At 36.7% G+C, this 13,320-nt stretch overlaps 1 protein-coding gene across 2 annotated transcripts in view; it reads left to right on the forward strand.

The window, feature by feature from the left end:
• Positions 1 to 8,279, forward strand: part of LOC107094588 (insulin-induced gene 1 protein-like) — a 9,864-nt gene extending 1,585 nt beyond the window's left edge. For both annotated transcript variants that reach the window (XM_015390298.1, XM_015390299.1), the window contains exons 3-6: positions 2,286 to 2,410; positions 2,615 to 2,781; positions 3,698 to 3,797; positions 6,139 to 8,279. In XM_015390298.1, the coding sequence (XP_015245784.1) occupies positions 2,286 to 2,410; positions 2,615 to 2,781; positions 3,698 to 3,797; positions 6,139 to 6,168 (422 nt within the window). In that variant the 3' untranslated portion in view covers positions 6,169 to 8,279. The remainder of the gene's footprint in view (positions 1 to 2,285; positions 2,411 to 2,614; positions 2,782 to 3,697; positions 3,798 to 6,138) is intronic.
• The last annotated feature ends 5,041 nt before the right edge of the window (positions 8,280 to 13,320 follow it).

Below are 13,320 nucleotides of genomic sequence, written 5' to 3' on the forward strand. Positions count from 1 at the left end.
ACTGGGGTTCAAGGAGACAGAAGCAGAGATACAAAAAGCAGCTTTAAAAAGCGGCCCGGACCAGGAAACGCACAGCCAGGCAGACGAGCTAGCTCAGCTCCCATGTCAGAGGATGAAGAGAGCACGTCCAGCCATTCACAGTCAGAGAAACAGGACTGCACTGGAAAACAGGCCGACCTCCAGCATCTATAAACAAGGGTGTCGATGGAAGCAGCAAAGCAGATATTTCTCTCCAGGCCCAAAGGTGTCACAACCACAACAGGAACAGACGAGGCAAAGCTACTACGAGAAAAAGCAGAAAGACCATAATGTTAGAGATTGAAATAATAAATTCTGCAGAGTGGGAGAATAGAGACAGAATGAAGCAGAATAATAAAATAGGGGTCCTTATGTCCTCCAGAAGTCTAAGCCTATAGCAGCATAACTATAGAGATGAATATTGATAAATTTGTTATGAGAGGGGGAAACTATTTTAAATGTTTGTCAGATTTATTTAGGGTAAACTGGGTAATGGGAACCAGTCATGCACAGGCTGCTTAAAAAATATTCTTTATAGTGTTCTGCTTAATATTGCTGGATTTATGGTCAATTTGGTTCTGATACATAAATCTGAGCCACAATGAAGAGCATTTCTACTGAACGTAAGTTTAGTTTTCAACCTGTGCAAAAAAAAAAAAAACAATGCCATTTTTTTGTGATTTTCTTTTTGGTTCTTGTTCCTGAAGTGAAGAGAAACTATGTTCATAGCTTGCCAAGGTGGGATTTCACACCTGGTTACCTTAATATGTAGTATTAAGGTAGTATTAATCAACTTACTTTAGTTCATCGAGTAATATCTCCAAACAATCTCGCCTGTTTCTCTTGTAAGCAAGGGAAAAACGCTGGTGTGCTTGTTCTGCCAGGTGACCTTGTGTAAAAAAGATGTTGACAGGTTTCTAATACCACCTAATACGGTCCTAAAAATGTGGAAATTGATTCAACTATTCAGTATGTGTGAGTCTGGATAATACAGTACATCAAAAATATGAATTTCCCAACTTTACTCCCTACCCTATTGTCTGAAAGTTATCACCGTTTCCTTCTTTCTTTTGTTCTTCCTTCAGTCTTGGTCTTTTTTCATCTTCGATTTCATATTGGTGCCTTTCTTATATGTTCTTTGTACTTTCTGCCCCTTGTCTTTGTCCTTCTCCTCTCAATATGAACTCCTTCTGTCTTTCATTGCTTATTTTCTTTTACTTCCTTGTTTTTTCATTGTTGTTCCCACATTCATACTCTCCTGTATTAATCTTTGTGCATGTTATTATTTTCTTAACTTTGTTTTCTTGTCTTTTATGTTTTTCTCTCCTTTCTTCCTTGTTGAACTCATTTATTTCTGCTTTATTTTGGTTTGTCCTTCCTTCCTTCCTTCCTTCCTTCCTTCCTTCCTTCCTTCCTTCCTTCCTTCCTTCCTTCCTTCCTTCCTTCCCCTTATTTTGTTATTCATTATCTTTCTGTCCTTCTTAAACACCCTTCCCTTTTTCATAGTACCACTCTAAAACCTTAGGACACAAACATTATTATCCCATTTAAATTTTAAAAAGTTTTTGCTTGTAATGTTATGAAACGTCAGGACACAATTTTGTGCAATCTGTTCTCTACTAATTTATAATCTCAATAGCATTCAACTTAAGAAGACCTCCATACAAAGTATTTCCATAAATTGATAAAATAGGGTAAACATACTAATACATTAAATTGTAAAAATGCCTTGATGATTAAAAAGTCATCACAAAGTCACATCACAAAGTGATGTGTTAAGAATACTGTTTAATTGCACCTTGGGCAGAGCTGTATGGATTAAAAATAGTTAACATCTTAATGTCGAGTACCAGAGCATTGGGCTTTAATTACCTTGCTTTCTTTGGCCTATCTATTTTTTATTTATTTAAAACAAAGATTAAGATGGATGTTATAAAATAACATCAATAAATATTTAATAGTTCTTCTGAAAATAATTTTGCTTATTTCCATACTAGAGAAACTGTAAAGTCCAGTCTTTCATTATTTCATACACATTAAAGCTACAGATCTGAATGTATTTTATCTGGTTTTCATGATTAAGGGAATCTTATTTTTATTCTACTTCCCAATCATAAGTATGAGTATAAATGAGTCACTGTGTGTAAAAACACATTCTCAGTAGGTAATCTTTCACAGCTTTGTCAGTATTGGTCCATAGTGGCTCAGAGAATGTTCTGCTTATCGTTTGTAATCCAGGCCTGTTTGTTCCTCTGTTTTTGTTGCAGCTGTAATCGGTCTTCTGTACCCCTGCCTCGACAGCCATTTGGGAGAGCCCCACAAGTTCAAGAGGGAGTGGGCCAGTGTAATGAGATGCATCGCAGTGTTTGTCGGTATCAACCATGCCAGTGTTGTATCCTTTTCGTCCTACTAAGCTGTTCCAAACGACTCCAGTTGTAGGAATTTTGGTTATGAATGCACTAAAGAAATGAATGTCTTTTAACATTTTGTATTGATGGAACTTGGTCGCAACCGGTCACTCAAATATTTGTTTAGGAGCAGAGTTCTTTGTTGACGTCAATCTCTTTGACTTTGCCCTTAACTTACCGTAACCCAGAAACTAGACTTTGCCAACAACGTGCAGCTCTCGCTGACCCTGGCGGCCTTGTCTTTGGGCCTGTGGTGGACATTTGATCGCTCCAGAAGTGGCTTTGGTCTGGGCATCACCACCGCCTTCCTGGCTACTGTCATCACACAGCTGCTGGTCTACAACGGAGTATATCAGTGAGTGAATATTTAAGTCATATGCTGCATGTGTCTGATCAGTGACTGGAAAACTTAATCTTTGGGGTTGTTGGAGAATCAACAGCTTCACCACATTTGGTTAAATGTCAACTGAGAACTATATTTTCAGGATATTTTAAACTAGTTCTTCTTTTATTCAACACAACACCTTTTTGGTTTATGATTTAAATGGAAGAAATGTGTTTTTCACTGAAAGTCTAGTCTTACCTGTCATTTAGCAATGCATATCTTTAGCTAAATGTTGACTAATCTAAGCTCTTAGAAGGTTCAAACCATTTACTTATGACACAGTCCAAATGAATCACAACTGGTTGATTTCGCATTAATTGAAGCAGGTGCTTCAACATCAGGTTGCATTTATTGATTATTTTTCTCAAGGGTCTTTCAAAATCATAACATATGTCCCACCATTTAAAAAAATCCTAAGAATCTCCATATTTTCATATCAGATCTTTGAATGTGAACATGACAGCAGCATTGATTGCTCCTTGACTTGTAATTAAAAATCTCATAATGGAGGAAAGCATTTATTCAATTCAGTTTATTTATATAGAGCCAATTCACAACACATGTCACCTCAAGGCGCATTACAATTCAACCAGATCATACAGTCAGACTGATTGAAAAATTTCTATCTTAGGAAAACCAGTTGATTGCATTGACTCGAAGGCAATCCCTCACACTAAGCATGCTTGTAGCGACAGTGGAGAGGAAAAACTTTAAAGTACAAATTTAAAGATGTTTTTCCAAACTGATTTCAGAAGCTTAAGCCATGGATGGACATTAAAGTTTAGCCGTAGATTACCTTGATGCTAGTAACTGCTCATCCTGAAGCTTTATTCCAAAAGCCCTCCCGGTCATTTAACATTCTGTTTTATTCTACCCTCTGTTTCAGGTATACATCTCCTGACTTCTTGTATGTGCGGTCCTGGCTCCCGTGTATCTTCTTCTCAGGCGGTGTTACTGTGGGTAACATCGGACGGCAGCTGGCCATGGTAACATTTGCTTCTTTTTATATGTGTTTTCTTTCTGCATCACATTGTATTAAGTGCGTTTGCTGTTGCTTGGTAGACCAATTAATTTTCCTTTTTAAATTACCTGTATTGGTTCCCACTGACCAATCAGAGGCCACTTTTTTTATTAAAGATATTTTTAGATTTAGATGTTCTGGAGGAACATGTCACATATTCTGGACGGTGACTGCCAAATTGAAATTCATAGGTAAACATGAGTTTTTTTGCGTTTTCTTGCTTCTGCTGGCGTTATAACGCCCATTACATTTGTCAATATCAGCTTCTGCTCCGTTTATTAATAAGGGAATTTAAAAAAAAACGACTTCAAAAGACTCCTATTCTTTATGAAGCAAAGTGGAAGAGCTTGGAGATAAGATTGTAAAATGGTTTAAATTTGTGCAAAGAGCATGGAACCAACCCTCCCCTCCCCTTTCCATCATAATTATCCCATCAAGTCAGCTTTGATGTCTTCATTAAGCCTGTGCCTGGAAGCCTCACCTCATTCTGTCTGTAAAGTAAGAGTCCCGTCACTCCCTCAGTTTGACTCAGTGAGAGCGTGAAAGCAGATTAAGAGCTCTTGTTTTTCACAGTCGCCGCGAGGCGCCGAGAGCCAGTCAGGACTCGGCTGACCAGAGGGTCGCTCGCTGCTTGTTGTTTTTGTTTACGATGAGGCCTGTGGAATGCTGGCACAAGTCTCGACTTGTGGGTTTGTTTGCTGCTTTTCTCCCGTCTTCTGGTCTTGCGGTTACATTATGAGAAAGCTGGGGGGTGGGGAGTAAATGAAGATTCCACACCAAAATTGTTTTTATTTATTTTTTCTCAGAGAGGTCTTTATTATATTTCTGCTTTAAGCATTTTGTTTTGGAACAGTTTGTTTAGCAAAATTTTCCACGTTTACTCTACGGATGGTTGCCATTAACTCCTGGTTTACCATCACATTTAAAAGACCACAATTTTTACAGCGGATTGTCAAAGTGTATTCTGTTTTTACCCAATGCTCATGTGTTCTTACAAAACGATAAACTGGTACCTTTGTTCAGATGTCACTCATAAAAGCAGCTACGGTTACAAATGAGGATTTTTTTTTTTGCTCCTTATACTGATTCACGTCAGAAAACCATTGTGTATTCTCTGGTTCATGATGGTTCATCTCTAACTTTGTGTCATGGGGAGTTTCTCCAGCTCATCAGTAATCTGTTGTCCCAACTTTGATACCTAGGCTACCTAAAGCATATAAATATATATGCCTATATTATATCTAAGCTGCAACGCTTCAAGTAAAGCTCATGGCTTTATTATTTCTTTCTAAATTTACTGGCTGCACACAGCTGCAGTCTTTTGCTCCTCTGTTTTCAAAGTTTATTTACAAAGTTATCCCTCTAATTTAATGTCAATAAGGTGTGATGTTGTCTAAGTTTTAGTTAGCTTCTAGCAGATCACATGAAACTGGAAATTTAACAAGCTTCAGCAGTTGTCACAATCACTCAATGAGTTTGGACTGCATTTTAGATGCTTGTAAGCACAGAAACTTGGCGTTCCTGAAGTTTTATACTTCATATTTTTGAGACGTATTCAATAAATTTCATTATATCCTGGAAAGTTGCATTGACAGTGTCAACTTAAAAAAGAAAAAAATGATTCAAGATGTTCCAGAGACCACAGTGAATCTTATTTTACTTTTGAATTTGGTATTCATTTGTTGGATTTCATTCTCTGTGTAAATCAAGTTGGGAAGCTAAACCCCAATGGTCTTTATTTATTACATATTTTATACTCAGAATTTATACAAAAAAAAAATCTAAACCACACAGCAACTCTATATTTCAAGGGAAAACTCATGGTAATAATTGATTAATCTGGTAATTTTTTTTTTTTTTTTATTAATCACTGTACAGTAAAACATTCCTTAAAGATTTTCCTTAAAGAACCAGGTAAAGCTAAAACTAATTAACCTAGAGTTCTGGATAGAGGCATTTTGACACATTTTTTTATTTAATTATTTATTTATTTTTTACTTGAATGCATTTTTTTATTGTTAAAGTTTTTGGTATAATTACTGCTCTATGTGAGTTTTATTATGAACAATAGCTTGTTTTAGAGACTTTGTGCTCCAGTTAACGATTAATGACTAAATTAGTTGGTAATTATTTTAATAATCAATAAATTGTTTCAGCCTGAGTTGCATGCATAACAATAGCAAGTGATTGACAGTTATGTTTAAAGTCTCTGATACGGAGCATTTAAAATAATCTTTTTGTTTATTATTTTCTCTTTTATACTGCTTTCAGTTGATTGAGCTTTTTTTGTTTGTTTTTTTCCTCAGGGAGGCGTTGAGAAACCCCACATGGACTGAGTGGCCAACTCCAACACCAATAAAGAGGCAGACATAAAGCGAGGAACAGTTTGAGCTAAACTGGATTAGTGGGTTTGGAGGAAAGAGAAGGATAACCTAGGAAAAAAGTGACTCCTGGTTTCGGACTCCATCCTTTGTTCTGATAACAAAGTACAGGTCAATTACGCCCCATCAGCTAATGTGCCATGTCCTCCCAACCTCCTCACAGCCAAACAAATCGCCATGCCTGTTTTCCTCCATCACCATGATGCGTCCTTCACACCAAACCAGAGGATGGACTTTGCCTTTTGTAGGTTTTGTTTTTTTTTGAAGTGACATTGGACACATTCTCTTTCTGTTTGTTTCGTTTCATGAAGTGGACTCCAGGAGTGTTTGAGCATGGATGTATTTTTTTTCTCTTAGCAGGAAAGTGTTTGAGACTTTCTTTTTTTAAAGCCTTATTGTGATATGGTCATAAAAGGGAACTAATAGACTAAATGCTGACCCACCGGTATTCACTCTAGCAAAAATAGGTATTCAGTGGCATCGCATGGGCCCAGTCAAACCAAATTAAGGCATTCAGTGTGAAAAGTTTTCAGTAAACTCGCAATTGTTTGTGGGGTGGAGATTGATGGTTTACAATGATGAAGGAATAGTTTGGGAAACCATTTGCTTTCATTCTAATTCTTTGCTGAACACCTGCAACATTTTCCTACAGAATCATCTTAAATGAGCTAGAATAGATTTTTGCAAGGGCTTTAACCAACCTATTTAGGATGCATGACTTGAGGCTTATTTCTTGGTCACTGATTCATAGGTGGGATAATCAGCAAAACTGATTGACCTGAGCTTTTTTCAGGTTAACTGCCTGCAGGAAAAAAAAGTATTATTTCTCAAAAACTGCTTCTTCTGGTACAGTTAATTAAGCCTTGCTTTACCTTCTAAGAGTCATAGTCATTAAAGCAATTCATTAGCTCTAGTTTCCTCACCTCAGTGAAGTTAAACCAAAGTTTTTGTGCAAGGCCTTGTAGATTTGATACGATGCAAGTAAATTATTGCAGGATTGCTTATTTCTTGCATCAGGCCTCACTGGCTCGCTGGTCTGCAATTGGACTCTTCCAAAAGTTTGTAATTTGGAAATTAGGCTTTGATTTTTCATGGGGAGAGAAAAACTGTCTGCTTGACTTTTAAGCAAATTGTAAAACGAGGCTCGTTGGCTGGTTAGCTTCAGGAAAAATTTAAAATAGATACAAAAATAAGCTCATGGAGATTAACTTTGCATTTGTTTTCAGGATTTTAGTAGAAAGCAAAACATTTTCCTAGCGTGTTGATTTATTTAGATGTTAAAAGGTGGAATGAAAAGCAAAAGTGCTGTCAGTAAAAAGTGCCATTGTTTGGATTATTCTGTGAAAATAAGCACAGGCCTTTGTGTTTAAGATATTTTGAGTACTAAGTGCAAATTTCACCATTTAAATTTGTTTTGCTTGTAAACAAAAAGCAGCCGTATTGACTCACGGTTGGGTGTCGCAATAAGATCTATATTTTTAAAGACTAATTTCTACCATTTAAGTTTGTGGGCAAAAGAAAAGGATTGTAATTAAAAGGAAAAGAGAATGTACCACTAGTATATCGTATATCCACCCCTTTAAGCTAAATGTCACATTAAATCTTGTGATTACTCATATTCCCAGTTGCATATAAAAACTCATTTAAAAAATGTACAGGTGGGACATTTTAACTTAAGATTTGCAATCTGTGATTGCCTGTGTTTTATAGAATGTAGTGCTTTTGTCACTATAAGGGTTTTGTTTTCTCCTTTGTGTAAAGATAATGTCATTAGTGCTCCGATTGTTTAAAAGCGTCCTGTCAATGTAATCACACAGGTATTACCACACTAGACCTTCAGTATCTTTAGTGTTTAGGGGTCAAAAGGATTAAGTGCAATCACATCACACATGAGCCGATCATTATTCTTCTTATTTATTATATCTGACAAAGGCTAAAGAATAATCTATGTACATGCAGTTTGAATTGTTTGGGGGGGGAAAATAGCAATAACTTCTTTTTTTTTTTTTTTGTCAGATTACATGCCTTTGAGTCAAAACCAGTGACTCGCACCAGAGAAAAGATTTAAAAAAAAATGTATCTTGTGTCAAACTGTTGATTACATCTTATTTTGTAGCATTATCTAAGGATACCTGAGTTATTTTTTTCAAAAACTTTCAGTTGCAGACCGCTCCAGGTAGAGTATTCATTCAGGTATGCTAAACATGAGGGGAAGCTTTATTTATTGTGTTATTATTTTTTATTTTTTTTTTTGTCCTCTTCTCAGGTGGTGAACCACCTTTATTTTTATCTTAATGTGTTTTAGTTCTGTGTCTTTAAATTTGAACAATGTATCTTTTTGCTACCTTGAGTTCAAATAAAAAATAAAAAACTTACAAGGATATCCCTGTTGTACTTTGCATCATAAATGGGATGGAAGAATAAATGATGGACATTTGGCTACTAGAAAATGCAATGTTTATGAGGAAAAAACTATTTGCCATGTTTTGGCAACAAGAAGCAGGCTCAGAAATGTCAAAAAGCAATACCTCATTGTCAAATGAAATACTGGGGGAAAAAACAAAAGAAGTCTGATGAAGTATTTTATGAAAAGGCTACTCAGGTAATTGATCAGCTTATTTGTCTTGGTCATATCTGATTAAATATTTAAAGACTATTAAGTTACACAACAAAGTTCTACGTAAATTCTGGGTTCAAAGAATGACAATAAAAATAATATACAGAAGTTACACATACTGCTTCTTGTAGTTTTAATGACTAATGAAATCAGTACTTTAATATGTAATTTAGGTATAATTACCTATATTCGTTAAGGTAAGACAAGGGTAATTTATTTCCCTTTACGAGCTAGAGCATAATGGTATAATAATAGTGGTTCCTAGAATTTCCAAAAGTAGAATGGGAGGCAAATCTTTTAGTTATCAGGCTCCTCTCCTGTGGAACAAACTACCAGTTTAAGTCCGTGAGGCAGACAACCTGTCTACTTTTAATGCTAGGCTTAAAACTTTCCTTTTTGACAAAGATTATAGTTAGAGGGGCTCAGGTTATCCTGAGCTATCTCTATAGTTATGCTGCTATAGGCTTAGACTCCTGGAGGACATAGGGACTCCCATTTCATCATTCTGCTTCATTCTCTCTCTATTCTCCCACTCTGCAGAATCTGTTAGTTCAATCTTTAAGGTTCTGGTCTCTCTCTGCTGTTTCTCATAGCAGCTTCGCCTCGTCTATTCCTGTTTGGCTGTGACCCCATAATGGAGAGAAATATCTGCTTTGCTGCTGCCATCAACACCTTTGTTTATAGATGTTTAAGATCGGCCTGTTTTTCCAGCGTGGTCCTGTTTCTCTGACTGTGACTGACTGAATGTGCTCTCTTCATCCTCTGACATGGGAGTTGGCTCAGAGCACGTCTGCCTGGCTGTGTGTTTCCTGGACGGGGCCGCCTTTTACAGCTGTTTTTTGTATCTCTGCTTCTGTCTCCTTGAACCTCAGTCGACCTCAGTAGATGGCCGCTCACACTGATCCTGGTTCTGCTGAAGGTTTCTTCCTGTTAAGAGGGAGTTTTTTTACAACCATGCTTAGTGTGAGGGATTGCATTGGAGTCAATGAGTCAATGCAATCAACTGGTTTTCCTTAGATGGAAAACTTTGAATCAATTTGACTGTATGATCTGGTTGAACTGTAAAGTGCCTTGAGATGACATGTTTTGTGAATTGGCGCTGTATAAATAAACTGAATTGAATTAAATAATACTTATATTCTTGACATGACATAGCACAATCAGCAGATAGAAATGATTTGAAACAATTAAGTATAAGTAAAAAAACTAAGTATCTCTTGTGTATTTTGCCCTAAAACAGGCTGGTTCTTTATTGAATGAAGTTACTTTTGATGAGTAGCAGGAAATTTTAATCAAGTAAAAGTAGTGTTTCTTCATCATATTTTTACTCAAGTAAATTTAACTACAACTAATTAAAGCTAAACAATTATTCATTCAGTGTGGATATTCCTCCTGAGGCTGATTGAAAACAGCAGCTCTTGTCAGCACTGCACATGGGAATGCTTCCATGGCAACAGGTGACCTCAAAGAAAAGGAGAACAAACAAACAAAATCTTAAGAGTTGCATTAATAAATGGATTTTAAGGTCTTGACCAAATAGTCTATTTTTTTAGAAAATGTCTAAAAGTATACAGCATCTGCTAGCAAGAGAGTCAAAAGTAAAAAGCACAATCCAGCAAAACTGCTCAGAAATGTTTTTTTATCTATTTATTCATTTCCAAAAATCACTCAAGTAAATAAAAATGAGAATACTGTAGATTGTTGGAATATAAGTTATAGTCAGATTAGTACGGTGCATGGCTAATAAACATGATTATCAATGTTTGCAGAGTCCTACAAGCAACATGGCCACAGCATTCATATCAGAAAAGTTACTGTTGTCAAATGAGACCAAATCTATACTTTTTGTCCTGCATGCATGTTTGGCGGAAAACTTTATTGGAACACAGTGGTGGCAGCATGCAATTGGGAGTCTTTTTCTAGAGCAAGGACAAGGGAGACGGTGAGTCCTGAGGGGAAGACGCTGCAGCTAAATGCAGGAAGACTGTAAAAGACTAAAGGCTGCATTTAAATGTTCACCTTCCAGCAGGACAATAACCTGAAACATACAGCCAGAGAAACTCTAGAATGACTGATATCAAATAATATTTTTGCCTTGGGTTGGTGCAGTTAAAGTCTCCACATAATGTTAATAGCTTTTTGGGCTATTTTGCAAAGAGGAATTGTCAAATATCTTCTTATTTAGATGTGAAATATAATAAAGACACAATCCAATGGACTCAAAGTTGTATTTGCTGTAAAAGGTGATTTATAGGCCAATGATATGATACCCGTCAGCAACATTAAAACACGCTAACTCCAGTTAAAAAACGTTATTAGGTTATTGGCTGGAATCTTGGTGTAGATCTTGAAAAAATATGACATATCCATGAATCTTAAGCCATGGATATGTCATCATTACTACTTCATGTATCTTCCAAATTACATTAATTCCTTTAATGTACATGTCCAATAAAACATTCTTAAAAAATGAAATCATGTAATTTTCTCTCTGGCTCTTACAATCCTTAATTAAAAAGAGAAAGTGCTGCATAGCATGTCTGCTTAATAAATAAATATAAGGACAAGGCCATCTATTCTGCCTTTATTTGATTATTGAATAAATGCAGAGCTGGTCATGGATGATATTATTATTATCAGTTGCAGTAAGTATATGTTACAATTTTTTTAGTGTGTTGTTCAATTCTCACCGAAACTAATCATAAGTTTTGTTTGTCTGGATCAAAAACACAAAAAAATGTGGCTATTATTCACAGTTTGTGAGGTTGCTACATTTATTTTACAAAGTTTTGATTCAAGGGAGCTAAACCTTTATTGTTTTACTTTTGCAAGAACCCTAGGCATGATACATTTTAGACAGGAAAGTTTTTTTTTTTTAATCTTGTTCTTGGGAAGTTCTACAAATGGGTTATGATTAGAAGCATGCTAACTTTAAACAATTATATTGTCTAAAAAATAGAAAACTAAATACGACTCATGCCTCTTATTTTAATGAAAGAAATTGCTAACCCAAACAGCTATAACTATGGCCCTTTGATTTCATTTAGATCTTAGACTATATCAGGATTAAGCTGTCTGGGAGCTGGCTCTGCTGCTGCAGCCAAACTCAGTGGATGAGGAGACTCCTTTGTCTCTGTGCTCTCAGTCTCCAAAGCCACCATGATGTCTTTGGCTGCATCTTCCCTCACCTTCCTCTTCTTTGTGGGACTATCCCCAATGGGGCAAATAGCCCTGAAACTACTCCCCTCCCCATGTGTGTCACTTGGATCATGAGGGACTGCCCCTCCTGTTCTTCCTGCCTCTGTCTGCCGCGTCCCAGGACACGCCTTTCTGGAGGGCAGACTTCTATTTATACCTAGTGGGGGACTGACAGTTAACCTTTGCACTGGGGAGAAATATCCAGGAGTGCAGCCAATATCTGCAGGCTACTCTGAATAAACCATGTATTATGTAGTATCTATCTATCTATCTATCTATCTATCTATCTATCTATCTATCTATCTATCTATCTATCTATCTATCTATCTATCTATCTATCTTTCTTTCTTTGCTGTAGAAATAATCCTGCACCACACACCCTTTCCTCCCCCCTCCGCTCAGTGGTGATAATTGGCTGAGCTTCAACATCCTTTCATTTACAGCCACAGCAAACTGAAAGACTCCATTAAGGCACCTCATCTCTGCCAACAACCCCATCCCCCCCCCCTCTCCCAAAAGCTTCATTCTTCCTGCAGGGCACTCAGATGAGCCAGGCTGGGGCCCGACCTGATCTATCGATTTACCCCCATCCACAGGTTTGCCTTGGCAGACGCCTCCTTGCTGCATGTTGGTGGCTTTAAAAAGCTCTGAAAATGTTACCGCCTATGGCAGTTTTTGTCTTCTTCACTTGTGTTTTTATTTTTTTAAATATTATAAATCTAAAATGAATATGGAATGGAGTGAGTTGAGATGAACTGTCTCTGTCATCCAGGTGGCCAAAACTGAGGGGAAATCAATCTTTATTGATTGCAGGAGAGGATGTTATAATACACCTGCTACAACATGATAGAAACATACTGTATCCAACACACAAAGAAAATTAAATGTAAAAATATACTCCACCCTCCCCACCCAACCAAACAACAACAACAACAAAAATCATCATTGAGGTTTTTAACAATTCTGGCTGCAGGTTTGACATCTTGGTTTCATGTTATCCTGCCTTATCCTGTCTAAAGTCTATTTAGAAGGCTTTGCCCATTGCTTGGAAACTCTTGTGTCTGCAGAAATCTGAACAGACTCTTAACATGATCCTGCCACCACCGTGCTTGACAGATGAAATGAGTTCAAATGGTTTAATTAGCCACACCTTATGTCATCCATACACAATTCCTCTCATTGTGACTAAATATCCCTTTGTTACATTGAACAAAAAAAAAAAAATACATTTCTTCAAAAGGCATTTATCCTTTTCATGTGGAGAGACCCAAATCTAAGGCATCATAGAGGTA

The sequence above is a fragment of the Cyprinodon variegatus genome, unplaced genomic scaffold, assembly GCF_000732505.1.
Source record: "Cyprinodon variegatus isolate N-32 unplaced genomic scaffold, C_variegatus-1.0 Scaffold491, whole genome shotgun sequence".
NCBI classification, from domain to species: Eukaryota; Metazoa; Chordata; class Actinopteri; order Cyprinodontiformes; family Cyprinodontidae; genus Cyprinodon; species Cyprinodon variegatus.